General features: G+C 39.4%; 1 protein-coding gene across 1 annotated transcript in view; it reads right to left on the bottom strand.

The window, feature by feature from the left end:
- The window catches only part of LOC108258234 (uncharacterized), a 51,546-nt gene that overhangs the window by 20,160 nt on the left and 11,519 nt on the right, over window positions 1–19,867 (bottom strand). The window contains 7 exon segments of the mRNA XM_053675920.1: window positions 77–1,571; window positions 9,270–9,386; window positions 10,190–10,276; window positions 10,399–10,531; window positions 11,248–11,387; window positions 13,572–13,655; window positions 17,340–18,671. Of these exon segments, the coding sequence (XP_053531895.1) occupies window positions 77–1,571; window positions 9,270–9,386; window positions 10,190–10,276; window positions 10,399–10,531; window positions 11,248–11,387; window positions 13,572–13,655; window positions 17,340–18,671 (3,388 nt within the window).

The raw sequence follows: 19,867 nt of genomic DNA, 5'->3' as shown, positions 1-19,867 counted from the left end.
CCTTGAAGTACAGAATCCGATTGGTCCGGCCAGCACTGGATTGTTCTGAGGGCAGGATGCTTCCTGATTCAGTAACTATGCTACGTGAATTTGTTGGTGTTGCATGAAATTACTCTTTTGATTAAAACTCTTCCCGTACTTTGAGCACTTTTACAGCTTTTCTCATGTACGAATGCTCTGATATAGTTTGAGCTTATATTTATCTGTAAACATCTTCTTACAGTATGAGCGTATGTGTTTTTTTTTTTCACCTTAGTGAATGCGTTGGTGTTTGTGTAGATTACTCTGGTGATTAAAGCTCTTCCCACAATCTGAGCAGTGAAATGGTTTTTCTCCAGTGTGAATGCGCTGGTGTTTTTGTAGGTCACTTTGTTGAATAAAGCTCTTCCCACACTCTGAGCAGTGATACGGTTTTTCTCCAGTGTGAATGCGCTGGTGTATTTGTAGATTACTCTGTTGAATAAAGCTCTTCCCACACTCTGAGCAGTGGTACGGCTTTTCTCCTGTATGAACGCGCTGATGTATTTGTAGATTACTCTGTCGATTAAAGCTCTTCCCACACTCTAAGCACGAATACGGCTTTTCTCCTGTGTGAATGCGCTGGTGTCGTTGTAGATCACTCTGTTGAATAAAGCTCTTCCCACACTCTGAGCAGTGATATGGCTTTTCTCCTGTGTGAATGCGCTGGTGTATTTGTAGTTCATTCTGCCGAATAAAGCTCTTCCCACACTCTGAGCAGTGATACGGCTTTTCTCCTGTGTGAATGCGCTGGTGTATTTGTAGATCATTCTGTCGAATAAAGTTCTTCCCACACTCTGAGCAGTGATACGGTTTTTCTCCTGTGTGAATGCGCTGGTGTACATGTAGATCATTCTGTCGAATAAAACTCTTCCCACACTCTGAGCAGGAATACGGCTTTTCTCCTGTGTGAATGCGCAGGTGTTTTTGTAAATTACTCTGTTGAATAAAGCTCTTCCCACACTCTGAGCAGTGATACGGTTTTTCTCCTGTGTGAATGCGCTGGTGTACATGTAGATCACTCTGCCGAATAAAACTCTTTCCACATTCTAAGCAGGAATACGGCTTTTCCCCTGTGTGAATGCGCTGGTGTGCTTGTAGATTACTCTGTTGAATAAAGCTCTTCCCACACTCTGAGCAGTGATACGGCTTTTCTCCTGTATGAATGCGCTGGTGTGCTAGTAGATTACTCTGTTGAATAAAGCTCTTCCCACACTGTGAGCAGTGATATGGTTTTTCTCCTGTGTGAATGCGCTGGTGTTGTTTGAGATTACTCCGGTCAGTAAAACTCTTCCCACACTGTGAGCAGGGATAAACTTCTTTCTGTATTTGTTTATTAGAGAAGTTAATGTCGAGTGTAACGGAGGCTATTTGCTGAATACTGGAGCTTATTGCAGTGATATTGTTCATGTCTTTTAACTCTCCTGATTGTAGCAGTCTCTCATATTCCTCATAGTGGTATCTTCTGATGTGTTTGTGGAGATAAAGTTGAGATGTATAGGAAAGTGAACACCAGAAGCAGGAGAAGACTTGTACCTGGGCATCATCCATGTCTGGAACAGAAAATGAACAGCATTAATAAAAACTCATTGTGAAAATAGTTAAACTATGTTTAGAAAAAAGAATTAATGTAACCAAGGCTCTATAGATCATAAAGAATGGATAACCAAGTCACACAGCACAAAACTAAAATGTAAACGTTAGCGGCAAGAAATCCTCTTATAATCTTTCTTTTAGTAGATTCTAAGGGATCCCAACAAGGTCACAAGAAAAAATAGGATTTATATAGAGTAAGGTAGCAGTAAGTTCTGGTAGCCCTACTAGACTAACTATTCCACATGATGCTATACACCTGGGATAATGTATATGCTGATCAAAAGTTGCCACATAGAACGTACATCATTAAAACTTGAGCTGGGCTATGATCAACTGATTGATGTGGATGTGAGGATAGTTTCATGGCACAGCAAACCTGTGACTACATTTCCTATCCTGCACTGCGGCCTACAAACATGGCCGCTATTGACTACACTTCCCAGAACATTCATATCCATGCTAATCATGCACATCTGCATCAATTTCACAGCACTCACAACCACAATATAAAAGGACTGTTTGAACACTATGACTTCGCTTAGTATTGAGTTTAACTCACTTACCAAACGGTTGTACTTTGTTGTCATTTCGTTTCATGTTCTCTGACCTCGTTTATCGTTTCTTGACTCTGATTATTGCCTCACCCTATTTATGCCTATTTGCTGATCGTCTGACCTTTTGCATGTTTTGGACACGCTTTGGATTACTGATTTGAATTTATCTCCCTTTGTCTCCTTTTATTGATTCACAAGTTAACACAAAGAGACAAACAACATATATAATGAATCAAACTATTTTAGCATAAATCCCCTCCCCCTACCAACCTCCCACCCCACCCTGGTCCCCCCACGAACACCCCTGTGGTCAATAGAATATAAACTCACATATCCAAAATAATAATAAAAAAAAATACACAATTAAAAAAAAGGAAAATACAATAATCAAGTATAATCATAGACTAAACTCTAAATTATACTCTCCACCGCCCCTCCTCGAGAGTCCCCCAAAAATGCCAAATAAATGCTCCATTTCTTCCTGAAGGAATTCCCAACTCCCATCCTTCTGCTCGACCCCTCCTCAAAGGCAGCCACCCTCCCCATCTCCACACACCACTCTGGAAACGAGGGCGCTCCATCTGATTTCCATCCCCTTAAAATAACCTGACTACCAATCATCACACTGGTCAAAACCCAATCTTTTTTGTAGCTATCCTCCAATTTTGTGACCTCCCCATCTCCCAAAATACAGAGTCTAGGGCAGACCGAGATCTGAGTGTTCAACACCACACATACAAAGCTCTGCACCTTCAACCAAAATTCCTGGATCTCACGACACCCCCAAAAAACATGGGTGGTGTCTCCATCTTCTGAATGGCATCGCCAGCAGGTGGGTGTGTCTTTAAGACCGTGCTTATACAATTTAGAGGGGGTCCAATAGAACCGATGTAAAATCTTAAATTGTATAAGGCGCACCCTTGTGTCTCTAGATGCAGTTTTTATATTTATATTTTAGTTTTAGATTTAAAATCCTAGCCCAGTCTCCCTCCCCCAATTCCAAATTTAAATCTTTCTCCCATAATCTCTTGAGAGTGGTCGAGACTCCGTCCCCTAGACTCTGAATCAGTAAGGAGTAATACACTGATGCTTCATGTCCTCTTCCAAAAGCAGAAATCACCTCTCCCAGAGTATCTGCTGCTTTAGGGGGGTGCATGCTACTCCCAAAAATAGTACAGAGCAAGTGGCGTAGTTGAACATACCTAAAAAACTGAGATCTGGGGATCCCAAAATGTTGAACCAATTTTTCAAAAGATATCATCACACCACTCTCAAAGATCACAGAGTGTATTAACCCCCCTTGTGATCCACTCTGACCAACAAAAAGGGGACTTATTAATACGTAGTTTGGGGTTTAGCCATAAGCTCGAGGCAACATTGAGATAAATATCAGAATCAAACACTCTGGACCCTCTTGTCCACACTGAGTACAGATGTGAAATAATGAGGTGTGATTTAACTTCTCTGGTTAGATTAATGGAAAGGCTTTGCAGTGGCAAAATAGGGACAAGAACTTCTTGTTCAATGCAGAACCAGGGAGGGGCTCTCTCAGGTGGAAGTGACCAATGAGCCCAATGTCTAAGACCAAACACATAATAATAAAACAGAATCTTGGGTAGGCCTAGCCCACCCTTGTCAATCAGCCTATGTAACTTATTGAAATTTAACCTGGGACACTTACCATTCCAAATAGAAGACTTCACTATACTCTCAAATTGCTTGAAATAAGAAAGTGGGACATCTATAGGGAGAGATTGTAGCAGGTAATTGAATTTTGATGTTATTAAAACTCATTTTAATAACATTAACCTTCCCCATCATAGATAAATGTAAAGAAGACCACCTGTCTACATCACTCAAAAACCTTTTTATTAACGGGTCAACATTAACTCTAACTAAATCAGACAAATTTTTTGGAAATAAAATACCCAAATACTTAATGCCCTGTTTGGGCCACTGGAAGGCACCAAGCTGAAAGGCCGTTACTGGACAGTACGCTGTCAGAGCCAAAGCTTCGAATTTAGACCAGTTGACTTTGTATCCTGAGAATTTGGAAAAGGAATTAATAATTCTGTGGAGGCAAGACATAGATCTAGTAGGGTCAGAGACGAATAATAAAATATCATCTGCATAAAGCACAAGCTTATGCGCCACACCTCCCGCCACCACCCCTGGTAAATCATTCTCCTTTCTTATCGCAGCTGCTAATGGTTCCAGGGCAAGACAGAACAATAATGGGGAAAGAGGGCAACCCTGCCGGGTGCCCCTATCCAGAGTAAAATAATCTGAAATTAGTCCATTTGTTTGTACTGCCGCTACAAAGTGTCTATAAAGTAGCTTAATCCAACCAATGAAAGTATTCCCATACACTTCCAAAATCTTAAAAAGATAATCCCATTCTACCATATCAAAAGCCTTTTCGGCGTCAAGTGAGATGGCAGCAACCAGAGACTGATCATTCGCTACTGACCACATGATATCAATGAGACGTCTAATGTTATCAGAAGAGCTACGGCCCCGAATAAACCCCACCTGATCTATATGTATAGGAGATGTCATAACTTTACTTAATCGGTTAGCCAGAATTTGCGACAAGATTTTTACATCTAACTGGATCTGGGAAATTGGACAATAACTTTTACAATCACTTGGATCTTTGTCTTTTTTAAGAATCAGACTGATCCGGGCTTGTGTCATGGTTGGAGGAAGCTTTCCATTCTTTAATGATTCTGTATAAACTCCTAACAGAAGTGGAGCCAATTCTGTAGCATAAGATTTGAAAAACTCAGTGGCAAAGCCATCTGGCCCCGGAGACTTGCCTGTAGGCAGGGCCTTAATTACCTCGCCAAGCTCCTCCAGGGTTATCTCAGAATCAAGAGAATTTTTTTGCTCCGTCGTCAATTTCAGGAGTTCTAATGGTCCCACAAAGTTTCTAATATCTTCATCAGTAGACGAAGACATTGAACTATAGAGATCAAAGTAAAATTCTTTAAAAGCATTATTAATATCAATGGCCGAGGTAAAAATTTCACCACTAACAGACTTCACTGCGGAAATGGTAGAAAAGGCCTCCCTCTATTTTATATATCTAGCCAAAAGTTTTCCTGCTTTGTCCCCCGACTCAAAGTATGACTATCTTGCCCTGAATAACCAAAACTCCACTTTCCTCGACAAAATAGTATTATATCTATATTTCAATCTGGTCAATTCTCTGAGACCATCAGACGACATTCGGCACTTCAGCTCTGCCTCTGCACTTTTAATATTTCCTTCCAACTCTGAGTTCTCGTGCTTTGGATTTTTTAATGAATGAGGCATACTGTATGATCTAACCCCTAAGAACAGCCTTAAGTGCCTCCCACGCCACGCCCACAGAGGATACTGAGGACCAGTTGGTCTCCATATAAACATCAAGTTCAGTCTTTAACATTTGTCGGAAATCAGGATTTTGTAAAAGGGATACATTACAGCGCCAACTAAATGATTTCTTCTTCTCCATTCGTGGCCACACCTCTAAACTCCACCGACCTGCAAGGCCGAGGGCTGCTGCAAAGAGGCCCAGCTGCAGTGTCCCACATGCAGGAGACATGGGAATCAGGGATCATATTTCTGCTCTCAGGAGCAGCTGGCATACTCACAAACAGCTCCACAAGAGAGCATTTCCAGAGCTCGAACCCGAGACCCATGAGGTGGTCTCACCTGCTGAGCTCCAGCCGGAGGTTAACGTGGCAACCTCAGTGCTCCAGCTTGAGACCCACGAGGAGGTCTCAACTGCCGAGCTCCAGCCGAAGGTCAATGTGGTGACCTCAGCTCCAGTGTTTCAGCCTGATACCCATGATGAGGTCTCAGCTCCAGAGCTCCAGCATTGTCAAGTTCCTGTCCAAGTTTGAAGGGACGGCCAAGCCAAGCTTTGCTCACGCCACGTTTCTGTCCGAGGTCGAAGAGACGGCCTCCCAAGACACGTTACTGTCCCAGATCGAAGAGACGGCCTCCCAAGACACGTTACTGTCCCAGATCGAAGAGACGGCCAACCCAAGCTTTGCTCAAGACAAGTTCCTGTCCCAGGTCGAAGCCGACGTCATGACCAACCAGGTTCTGCTCATGCCTGAAGCTGATGTCACAAACAACCAAGTTCTCCTCAGGCCCGAAACCGACGTCACGAGCAACCAGGTTCTGCTCATGCCTGAAGCCGAAGTCACGAGCAACCAGGTTCTGCTCACTCCTGAAACCGACGTCATGACCAACCAAGTTATGCTCTCGCCAGAGTCTGTTGACACGACCACCAAGTTCTGCTCATGCCGCAGTATGCCGACACAGATGACCAAGTTCTGCTCACACCTGAAGCAGACTTCATGACTAACCAAGTTCTCCTCATGTCGGAGACTGACGATAACACTGTGCTGAAGTCCGCATCTGACGAGTTGAGCTCCTGCTCTGAAGACACTCACTGCCCCCCCCAAGCCAACAATTTAACAGGAAACACAAAAAAGCAGCAAAATGTCTTTATGCCAACTTTACATGTGTAATCAGGCTACAGCTGTTAGCTCTTTCAGCAAGATGAGGAAAATAGAAATGAAAGTTTGACATTTAACTTAGCTTAAAATCGTTATTTGGGAAAACTTTATTGCAACACAAATCAATAATGTTTTATTGCCCACCGAGTAAACCTCCACCTAAACTGTGCCCATCACACAGATACAGTAAATGGCGCACTTATATAACGCTTTTATCCAAAGCATTTTACACTGTGTCTCATTCACCCATTCACACACACACACCAATGGTAGCAGAGCTGCCATTCAAGGCGCTAACTTGCCACTGGGAGCAACTTGGGGTTCAGTGTCTTGCCCAAGGACACTTCAGCATGTGGAGTCATTCGGGCCGGGAATCAAACCGCCAACACTACGATGAGCGGATAACCTGCTCTACCACCTGTCCCACAGCCCAGCCAGAGTAATATTAAGTCATGAATATAAAACCCTTTTCTCAGAAAGAAAGAAACAATCCATCAGACAAATATAGGTTACCACATCTTTATGCACCTGGCTGAATACACATCTATTCATGCCTGTAAGGAAGGGGACACTTGGCAACATAAAGGGTCATATCAGCTATAGAGTAGGGCTGATTAGTTAAAATAATTTTTCATAACTGACAATACCGATTATCAATGTAGATTTTTTAATACAGTAAAGCACACTTTCACAAAAAAAAGTCGAAGCATGGTACAATGCCGGCAGTGATGTCTTTCATAGCAGTACATCAATAACACAAGGGCATTGAAAATAAAAGTAACCAACAACTCTTGCTTAGTAAGTGAAATAAAATAAATAGTTATAAATGGCAGCATTACAAAATATATATTATATATATATATATATATATATATATATATATATAAAATATATATTATATATATATATATATATATATATATATATATATATATATATATATATATATATATATATATATATATATATATATATATATATTTGTTTATTTAAGTATTAATAAGACATGTAAAGCAATTGCGTAGTTTGATAAGGCCAGTTAAAATTAGTCTGGTTAATTTTTGCAAGCAAAAATAAGATGATGATGATGAACATCTACGTAATTTAGTAGAGAGACAAGTAATGTACGGAGATTGGTGAAACACCTTTCGGAGAATATGTGCTTTCTGGGGAAGTAAGTATTCTTGTACGAGAGAAAGTTAACGTCCCCTGACTTAAGCTCTGGAACTTTTCTTTCCTTTGGCACCACTCCAGCACCTGCCGCTTAAAAGTAGTAAGAAGTTCTAAGTTACGAATGAAAACTGGTAGGCCTTTAGACTTCATGTTGGACCTTTCAGCAGGTAAACCTGCTAACACTTGTGGGGACCAGAAGAAGGAAAAACACTGCAGTGCTACAGCAGGACATTCCATATCCAGCTTTTGAGCTGCACCATCAAACAGCAGAAGGAATTATTGATCTCATGCTGCATGCACTCGGCAGCCAAAGGGACAGACTGGCAAAGCCTGTATATCTTGTATTTCTTTATTTGAAAGGCCATGCTCTTTAATAATGAGGTTGAGCACTTCCTTGTTATCATAAGTGGTGAGTGCATCAGCTGAAGAGAACGTGTCTGCTGGGGCTTGCACATTTCAGTGAACTGCTCCACCTGTTTAGTCCAGGTCGTGCTACACTCATCTAGATCTTCCACATTTCCATCAGAGTCCAAAGCTAAAAATAAACAAAAATCACCCTACTGTTCCACCATTGTATGTCAATTTTTTTCAACAGATTTGACCCATCTGGAGGAAAATATCCACACATCAGGCTGCATCAGAACTGTCCTTTACTATACCCAGGCATCATCTTCCTATGTAGAGAAGAGGTACAGTTCTCAAGACAAGGACAAATATGCACCTCCTTTGAAGCCAAGCTCATGTTAGGTACCTGTTGGCAAGCTAAACAGAAGCTAGTTTAGAGGCTTGTCACAGCAGGCTCAAAAACTAGCAAAAATTCTTAAGCATATCAATAAAATTCTTCTAGAACTCAATTAAAGATTTCATATAGTAGCACTACTTGTATTGTTCTCTGCTTGATATCGCTTTGCTTGTATTTCCTCATTTGTAAGTCGCTTTGGATAAAAGCATCTGCTAAATGAATAAATGTAAAATGACTCAAAGTATGTTATCATTCTACACCAATAGAGCGAGTATCAAAAATGTTCTCAAATATGTGAAGTGTAAAAACTGAAAAGACAGTGGTGAAGACAGCTGTATAGCTGACATGACCCTCTACGTCACCACACCTCACCTTCCTTACAAGCATGAAAACATGTCTTCTCTTCAGCAGGATGGTGAAAGCTTGGTATCCCATACATACTGTGTTATACCAAGTGAGCTGACTGAAAGGCAACAATAAACTGCCAGCTGTCTGTCTGCCTCACAGCTACCACTGTTGCTGAATATCATGTGGATGTGGAATATGGATTTCACACATGATACAGGATGTCATTCCTGATTATAAGCTTGCATTACAATAAATGTTGATATTAATAAACTGTACAGTATACCAAGAGTTTGAATCAGAAAGAAAGTGTCAGTGTTACTCAACCCCAGTCTGTCCTTGTATGGATGTCTTCATCTTCAGACTCTTCCTCTTTTACATGCTTCCTTTCAAATCCTCCATTATTTTGGTCTACATCTTCCACAGAGTTTGATGTCCCAGCATCTGAAATTCCAAGATTTACATTTCAATACTGTCAACTCAAATAAAACTATAAAGAACAAGACGGAAACCAGTGCTGAAGGACTGGTCCGGTCACAAATAAAGCCTAGTTAAGACTTCAAAAAAAGTTATTCATAGGGGTGTAACCATACATGATTCGATTCAATATACTGGGTTCATGTTCTGATATTTTAAGAATATTTTAAACAAAATTTGAATGAAAAAATACTGACTGAAAAAGAGTACTACTTTTTTTTTTTTTTTTTTATTTCTGATTCATAAACAATGAAAAACAATGTGCATTTTGTCTTCCAAACAAAGGTTTAATATTGTAAAAGAAATGTACTACAGACTTCCCATGCCTTAAAACTAAATACATAAATGTATTAATTCTCACAAAAATTTGATTGCATAAGCCAGTCCCTTCAGGATTTTGCGATTGCAGAACCTTACACAAAATCAAGCACACGCTGCAATATTCAGAAGAGCTTGCATTTTTTTTAATTACCGCAGATTTTGACCAAGACATGTTATTGTGACCTCATCATTAGCAAAGCTCTCTTTCATTCATGAGTGACAAACATGAGTACAACTAAAAGGACTCATTTAGCAACAAAAAAGAATTTCGTGCGATTGCACTTTTGTCAATTCAAACATGATTAATTTAATGCTGATATCACAAATTTCCACAACACATATCACTAAACTTTTGCATCCTGATGCGATGCATGTGTCACGTGTCATGTATTGTTACACCCCTGGTTATTGAGTTCCAGTCTGGACCGTAATACACCCTGTTGTCTTACAGAGATAGTCTTTATCTTCAGGTTCTTCCTTTTCCACATGATTCTGTAGGTCCACAGGTGTGATGTGTCCCACAGAGACTGGTGTCGCTTTAAAAAAGTACAAAATATAAATGGGGAAAAGTCAGTGATGTGGTTCATTCACAAATTAGATTAGACTAAAAAATATTTCTGAATATTAGACTGGACTGTAATGAGCCATATTGACTTACAGAAGTATTCTTCATCTACAGTTTCTTCCTTTTTTACATGTTTTTGAAGGTTCACACAGGTGATGTGTTCTACAGAGTCTGATGTCCCTCCATCTGAAGATGTATATTTTTCTGTCTGCACATCCCCACAAAGCTAATGAACAAAGAGTAATAATACTTATTTACAAAAGAAAGTCGATTAACTGATATTGCATGTGCAAAAGTGCTCTTATACAGAATATCGTCACGGCTGTGATTCGGCCGTAGAAACGAGGCTGCAGGTAATCACAGCAGTGCCGATATTCAGTACAGCAGTACAACTGCGAGTGTGATCTTGCTTTTATGTAACAGTTTTCTTAAAAAGAAATTAAGATCAAGTAACTAAAACTTCAGACACGATATGGCCAAATGGTTTATTTTTGCTGTCAGTGGAAATAATTCCCAAAACAGCCACAGCTAGATAGAGCTTTCCATGTTGCCGTGTAACACACAGACTAACTGACAGCCTGTAGTAAGTGTAGTAACAGTTTCAATGTAATGATCTTCTGCTAGATTTGTAATTTATGCAGCAAACACAGATAAGTGGAGTGATACACACAGTGAAGTGTCCCAGTGCAGTTATAATAAATATCAGCACTCTTGGAATGTCACTTGACCAATCAAATTAGGACTGAAACTAACTGTGGTATAACACGACATATAGTCCATGAGGATACTGAAGAGATGTTAATAACATGGTTTACTTGATTAGTAGAGCATGCACCTACCAAGGATGGAAGCTGATTAAGAGAAGAACATTCACACAGTCAAGTGAATCTCTTAGTTATTAAAAATGTTATGTTTAATTGCACACATATAGATAACTGTTACCTGTGAGTCAGTGGGACCAGGAGTGTGTGGAGGTTTGCTAGAAGAACACGGTCGTATCCCTGCTGATTCCATTATAAGTCTTATTATGAGGTCTAAATGGTGTTTCTGGAAAAGGAGGCTCTGATCATAAGCATAACCCACTGTAAAGTTAAAAGAAAACAGGGAGAACAATAAAGCAATATGCCCTAAGAAGCCATGGTTTACAGTGATTTCAGAACAGCTAAGGGGTATTTTTAGGCATTCAATTCAATTCATGTTTGTGTATATATATATATATATATATATATATATATATATATATATATATATATATATATATATATATATATATATATATATATATATATATATATAAAATAATAAAATATTACAAATACACAAAATATACATATACATATCCACTTTTTCCCACATCTTTCCACAACACTCTCTCCAAAAACTGTAAGCCTTCTGTTCCACTGGTGGATCCACATTCACCACATGATCACCCTCACCAACTCCAGGAGTTACATTAACTGTAACTTCAAGCTGCTTACAAAAGAAACCTCTCAGTGTGCTGGTTAGCTCCCTGTGACGTGACAACAGAGTGCAGTGAAAGGGATGCAGGGTCTGAGTTTTGTTTTTTTGGGGGGGGGGGGCTGGGGGACTTTGGCTTTTGACACGTTCGTCGAAATTAATCATCTTCATTTATTCATGTCTACAGGATGTTTATGTATGACCTGTGCAATTTCAGTTCTTTGCTTGTTTTTTGCCATGCTCTCCTCCAAATCGACATTAAGTACGCTGTTTAAAGTCTTTCATTTGCATCTTTCATGTGTCTCAGTTCAGTTCAATTTCAGTCACCTTTTTTTTTTTCCCCTTCTTCTGCAGTTAAAACTTAGATTGGGTTATTACATGAGAGATGATGAATTTCAGAAAGCAGTACTCTATTTAACATACCGTCTGATGTTCATTCATGTTTATTTTTCGATAAAACGTGTATTTAAGACAAGGAGATGATCCATTTACTCGTGCATCTTGTTTCCATTTTGAGTCAGCATGCGATCTACCACATTCATGCACCATAAAGAGCATCATAACAACATTGAATGTTTGAATTTCGAGATTAAAAAAATACATAATTTGGAAGCCGAGACTTTCTTCACAAAGAGCTGATTATGAATTCCAACTTTAAATGGTGGAGCGCATCACATACACAGGACAGTGTGAATAAAGCTTGCTGCTTTGAGACAATGTCTATTGTAAAAAGCGCTGTACAAATAAAATTGAATTGAAATAAATTGAATTAAAGTCTACACAACACAAACCACAGCATTGACAATATGAAGCAGGCAGATGCTGCACTCAACAGGATCATAATACAGAGCGCGAGACAGAAGGGCGGTGCAGTGCTCACTGTGGAATTAAATTCTTAAAGAAATACAGACTGCTTAACGTGTTGATTTTATTTGTCTGCGTACGTGGATTAATTTAATAATTTGATCCGAGATCAAAAGGTCCCGGACACACTTCGGCAGAATCAATCGCAAGCACATGCACCTGAACTTTTTCAATAGTTACGGAAATTTAGAAATTAACGTTAAAGCTCCAATCTCCTCCTGAAGGTACTGAAAAAAAATCTGTTGGTGCCTCAGTAGCTGCATTTACATGGACAACAATAATCCACTCTTAACACGATTAAGACCATACTTTGATTAAGAAACTACCATGTAAACAGCCATTTTTACTTACCTTAATCTAATTAAGGTCATACTCGAATTAAGCTCTAATCGAATTAAGACAGGTGGAGAACTCCTGTTTTAGTCACATTATGGACGTGTATTACAGACATGTAAACACCTTAATCATATTAGTCGTGTGTGAGTTTTCACCGCATTTTGCGATAGGACACGATCACACAGCAGTTTTAAAGAGAAGAGCGTTCGGCTGCGTCCCAAACCGCATACTTTCCTACTATAGGCCTGTAGTGGGGAAAAATACATGTATCTCAGCTACTATGTAGACGCTAAGTACACGGTTTGAGATGCAGCCCACGGCTTCAAGCAGTCGTCTATTAGCACGTACAGCATGACAAATAATTAACTGCACTTAAAGCGTCCATAAAAATTTTTATAAAAACACCCAAAACTGTATACAGCACCATAACGAAGACGAACTGTATGTTGATACATGAAATTCTGGAGGGACGTCGGACGGCGTGGCGCGGTGACGTAATGACGCGGGCTGTTAATCTAATTATGTTCTAAAACATGTAAAACGGGAACATGACAGGAGTATTCTAAAACCGACTCATGTAACCACCTTAAATCACATTATTATCTTACTCAGATTAAGGTCAATAATTAGAATACTGCTGTCCAGGTAAACGTAGTCAATGACTACTTCGTTCAGAGAGCGGTCAATCACAGCTTTCAATCATGACGTCAGACCCCCCGTTTTTATAGCATCAAATAACTGACTAAAATCAAACTTATTTTAAAAACAAAACACTTGAACTTACATCAGCGTGGTACAAACTATCTAATATGACAGAAATCATCTTTGGAAAAAAATTATTTTAAGTGTAATTTGATTGTTTAGTTTGTCTCACGTCCCATTAGATTACATGGAGAGGGCGGGTTTTATGACCTATACTGCATCCAGCCACCTGGGGGCGATCGAAACATTTTGACTTCACTTTTCAGTACTCACCCTTAGCTGCACGCTGCAAAATCTCGGGAAAGCACTACACCATCCGGGTATTTCTCGCCTACTGTATAGTAGGGCTGTAAGCGATTTCGGCGCAGCCCGATGTAACAGAATGAGTAATGTGAGCTAGCGAAAACAAAACAATTAGCACTGTAGTCTGGTGTATTATTGTATTGCATGTTACCGCGCTAATGTATATATAAATGTATATATTTCTATGGGGTTTCCGCCGAAACTGGTATATTAGCATAACAAATGCAAAATGCAGCTCTTCGATTTCTCTCTCATTAATTTCAGCGTCTCCTTTCTTTTATATCTTCCTCCTGTATCCTCTCCATCTCTTTCAACCACTCATCCACGCGTATACCACCCAGTAAAGTAGACCCTCCGGATCTATCCGTGTTATAAAAATGATTTAATACGCCACTGTATCATTCTCTCTGTACTGCACTTCGAAGGTTTGGGATTACAGTCACTAACTATTAGCCGAGCAGCTCAGCTAGTTAAATTTACCTCAGGTCTTAAAGTAGAACATAATAACAACCTTGTTTTTAAATCGATCAAATCTGTTATTGTATATAAACCAGTCAGGAATATTTTCATGTAGAAAAGATCACCTCAATGAGAAAAATAAACCGTTCACTCAAGGCTGAAAAACCACAATTCCTCTTCTTCTGTTGGACCTGTCCCAAATGGCACACTTCCCCATTGTGGCCCTCCTCTGAGTGCACACTTTGATGACGTCAGCGAATGCCGCGGTCACACTTGGCTTTAAGCATGCGTATTTTTGTCGGACGCCACTGTGAATGTCGGCGGAAACAGGAAATGACATCATCACACTTCAGGGCTCTGAAGTTTTCATATGTAATGACGTTTTACAGCAGTAAAATCTCAGACAATATTTGAAGTAATTAAAAAAATAATTTTATGTTTCCATCTGTTAAGTATACCATCTGTTCCTGGCAGACTCTCTTTTAAGTTGTTTTTATAATCTTTCAAAGCTGTGTTGTACAGTACAGGATTGCTCGATACCGCTAAAATTAGCACTTCCATTTTTTAATTTCTTTCTTTTTTACTAAAAAGGTCATGCAGGGACATCATGATCATCTATTAGTCACATGTCTTTACGTAATATGATTACACAGGTCAGAGATCACCAAATCTGAACTTTCATCACGCAGTACCAAAATTCTACACGTGAGCTCGCGTTTCTCTTCTGCCATTTCGGATGTGTTTGAATGGAAGTCAATGGAGTGCTAAGGCCTACTGTGACCGCCACATAAGGAACGAGTCCACGAGTGTGATGGGACGATTAATAGATGGCTTTTGGGACGGACTCAACTTCGTCACGCCGAAAAGAGGAAGATGTTGCTGGTAGCTGTTGTTTTGCGCTTGTCGGATGGCTTGCTATGCAGAGACATCAGCATCGTTTTTATCAGATACAGAAACTAAGGCTTCTCCACTAAGTATTAAATAATTTCCAGTTAGTATGTTCAGTACTTTTTCCTTGTATCATTGCTCTTCATTTATGGACTTTAATGTCTGGATTTCTTTATATGTGTGGATTTCTTGAGTTAATACCAAAGTCTGGTGAAAATTTCATGTGAATAATCTCATTGGAAATATATTCACTGAAAAAAAGTTCAATACTTATTTCCCACACTGTATTAATTATAACGTGCACTGAAGATAAATTGTCCAAAATCCTACCGATTTGTCTTTGGGGAATGTTGTTTGTCTCCAACTTTTCTGGAACATGTTGCATGCATCAATTTCAAAATAAAAGTTTATCTTCAAAAAACTATGCAGTTGATTATGTAAAACATCAAATCCCTTGTCTTTATACATTTTTTGTTTAAATACAAGTCAAAGTACATTTCCAAATCACTCCTCTTTGTTTTTATTAGCACCTACTGTCCCAACTGTTTTCAGAATTGGGGCTGTATATTAAGCTGATTTCTGTCATCTGGTTTTGTTGAAACATTTGTAGTTACACACAGAGATTACAGTTTATATCCTATACCATCTTACCATCTACCAGCTCCATATACCTTAACATACCTAATAAACCTTTTGTGATTGTGGACAGAGTTCATCAGTCAGCAGGCACTCCAAAATATCTCTGGTTACCCCCCCCCCCCCCCTTTTTTTATTTCAGCTCAAACAAACAATCTCCAGTTTTATTTCTACTGAACATTTCTACGGACCATTCCTGCTGAAAATTACTTCTGAACATTTCTGCAGACCATTTCTATTGAACGTTTCTACTGAACATTTCTGCTGAACATTTCTGCTGAACACCCCCCCCCCCCCCAAATATTTCATTGAGAAGAAAAAACAAACCGAGTAACACACAGCAGCAATCATTCACAGTTTTTTTTTTCTTTTTATACTAACATAGGAAAACTAAATTAAAGGTACAAATTGTGTAAGCAACACTGCAGAGTAGAATGATAAACCACTGTTGCTGTGTCAGCTAAATCTTTCTTCAAGTCCTTAGGTTCATTTAGGGATTTTGCATTTCCTATCTGCCCAGCATGCAGGCAATATTTTGCACATGCCACAATTACTATTTTATTTATTTAAGTTAATGAAATATAAAGTACCTGTATATTAACATTTGCAAAAAAAAAAATCCATTTTAATTGTTTGCTCCAGTTTTGCATACAGTTGTGCAAGTTACAAGATGTTGTGGTCATTCAGGTATAAACTACACTACCATGGGTTTAGAATTTAATTTTAAGGCAAAACAGTGCCTCTGTTAACATTGGGATCAATGTGACTAATTTTTAAACTTACATAAATCCATATTGGACTAAGTTCTCTACAAGAGAATTTGTTTCATAATTCAGACTTACCAGTCGTTCCGTATGTTTCAGTTACTTTTTAAGAATTGTAAGGAGTGAGGCCTAAAACTCCCACTGCTAGTGATGGGGGGGGGGGGGGGGGGGGGGGGGGGGATCTACGATTCTAATACTGTTCTGCACTGCTTGGAGTTGATTCAACTGATGGTGTTGACCTTGTTGTTAATAACCATTTCCCTAAATCATATCTGATAAGAAAAATATTTTTTCCTTCCTGCTTGTCTAGTAAATCCCTCTTGCCCACCTTATAAATTAGATTTAAAAAAGAGAACATGAGACTTTTTTAATGGTGGAAAAAGTCTTTATTTCAATAAAAGCAGTAATGAAGTATACTGCAAGCGAAAAACACAAAATCAGTGGAGTCAGGTGGAACCAAGAGCATCTTTTTTATGCAGCTTAACTGCATGGTGGTGGGTCGTGCATTATGGGAAATGAAGACAGGGTTCTGGAATCTTACCCATTAGTAAACTGAATGAATCCCACATACCATGACCAGCACCAGCCTCTATTACACAATTACAGTTAAAGCAATTAAAGTACATCTCAAATCAGTAACTATGCTATGAGAATTTGTTGTATGAAAATACTCTTGAATAAAACTCTTCCCACACTTTGAGCACTCTTACAGCTTTTCTCCTGTGTGAATGCAGTGGTGTCTTTGTAATTCACTCTGTCGAATAAAGCTCTTCCCACATTCTGAGCAGTGATACGGTTTTTCTCATGTGTGAACGCGTTGGTGTGATTGTAGATTACTCTGTCGATTAAAACTCTTACCACATTCTGAGCAGTGATACGGCTTTTCTCCTGTGTGAATGCGCTGGTGTCTTTGTAGATTACTCTGGTGATTAAAGCTCTTCCCACACACTGAGCAGTGATACGGTTTTTCACCTGTGTGAATGAGCTGATGTGATTGTAGATGACTCTGTCGATTAAAGCTCTTCCCACACTCAGAGCAGTGATACGGCTTTTCTCCTGTGTGAATGAGCTGGTGTGATTGTAGATTATTCTGTCGAATAAAGCTCTTCCCACACTCTGAGCAATGATAAGGCTTTTCTCCTGTGTGAATGCGCTGGTGTATTAGTAGGTCACTTTGTCGAATAAAGCTCTTCCCACATTCTGAGCAGTGATACGGTTTTTCTCCTGTGTGAATGCGCTGGTGTTCTTGTAGATGACTCTGTTGAACAAAGCCTTTCCCACATTCTGAGCAGTGATGGGGCTTTTCTCCTGTGTGAATGAGCTTGTGTTTTTGTACGTCACTCTGTCGAATAAAGCTCTTCCCACACTCTGAGCAATGATACGGCTTTTCTCCTGTGTGAATGCGCTGGTGTATTAGTAGGTCACTCTGTCGAATAAAACTCTTCCCACACTCTGAACAGTGATACGGTTTTTCTCCTGTGTGAATGCGCTGGTGTTCTTGTAGATTACTCTGTTGAATAAAGCTCTTCCCACACTCTGAGCAGTGATATGGTTTTTCTCCTGTGTGAATGTGCTGGTGTCTTTGTAGATTACACTTGTGAATAAAGCTCTTCCCACACTTTGAGCAGTGATATGATTTTTCTCCTGTGTGAATGCGCTGGTGTTGTCGGAGATAACTCCGGTGAGTAAAACTCTTCCCACATTGTGAGCAGGGATAGACTCCGTTCTGCATTTGTTTATTAGAGGAGTTTATGTTGAGTGTAATGGAGGCTATTTGTTGAATACTGGAGCTTATTGCGGTGACATGGTTTATGTCTTTTAAGTCTCCTGATTGTAGCAGTCTCTCATATTCCTCATAGTGGTATCTTCTGATGTGTTTGTGGAGATAAATTTGAGATGTACAGGAAAGTGAACACTGAGAGCAGGAGAATACTTCTACCTGGGCATCATCCATGTCTGGAGCAGAAAATGAACAGCATTAGTAAAAACTCATTGTGAAAATAGTTAAACTATGTTTAGAAAAAAGAATGAATGTAACCAGTGCTCTATAGAATACAAATGAGGCAATGACAAATTTAACTTCTGGTGAAGATGTACAGAGAATGGAAAACCGAGTCACACAGCACAAAACTAAAATGTAAACATTAGCGGCAAGAAATCCTCTTATAATCTTTCTTTTAGTGGATTCTAAGGGATCCCAACAAGGTCACAAGAAAAAATAGGATTTATATAGAGTAAGGTTGCAGTAAGTTCTGGTAGCTCTACTAGACTAAATATTCCACATGATGCTATACACCTGGGATAATGTATATGTTGATCAAAAGTTGCCACGTAGACGTTCATCATTAAAACTAGAGCTGGGATTTGATCAACTGATCAATCTCAAAAATGAACACAACCCAGACTTTTATAATACTGACAGCTTTTAAATAATGTCTTTCTAAATATTGCAGACTGAGAAAATGCCTATTACTGTAAAAATTTTTACATTTATAAGGGTGGACGTGAGGAAAGTTTCATGGCACAGCAAACCTGTGACTACATTTCCCATCCTGCACTGCGGCCTACAAACATGGCCACCATGGACTACACTTCCCAGAACATTCATGTTCATGCTAATCACGCAAACCTGCATCAATTTCACAGCACTCACAACCACAATATAAAAGGACTGTTTGAACAGAATGACTTGTATTGAGTATTGAGTTTAACTCACTTGCCAAGTGGTTGTACTTTGTTCTCATTTCGTTTCATGTTCTCTGACCTCGTTTATTGTTTCTTGACTCTGATTATTGCCTTGAGCTATTTATGCCTGTTTGCCGATCGCCTGACCTTTTGTTTTTGGACACGCTTTGGATTACTGATTTGGATTTGTCTCCCTTTGTCTCCTTTAATAAAACTGTTTAACTGCACTTGCATCTGTCCTAATCTCAATTATGTGAGTATTGTGACAGAATTCTATGCCTTACCATGGATGCAGCAGGAAAACATGGAGAGCATCATGGCAGTGTACATGTCAAGCTCTACTCACACCAAGTTCCTATCCCAGGTCAAAGAGACGGCCTCTCACGCCAAGTTCCTGTCTGAGGTCGAAGAGAAGGCCTCCCAAGACACGTTACTGTCCCATGTCAAAGAGATGGCCAACCCAAGCT

This window comes from Ictalurus punctatus, chromosome 25 (genome assembly GCF_001660625.3).
Source record: "Ictalurus punctatus breed USDA103 chromosome 25, Coco_2.0, whole genome shotgun sequence".
NCBI classification, from domain to species: Eukaryota; Metazoa; Chordata; class Actinopteri; order Siluriformes; family Ictaluridae; genus Ictalurus; species Ictalurus punctatus.
The sequence above is the reverse complement of the archived record's forward strand: the minus strand, read 5'-3'. Positions and strand labels throughout refer to the sequence as shown.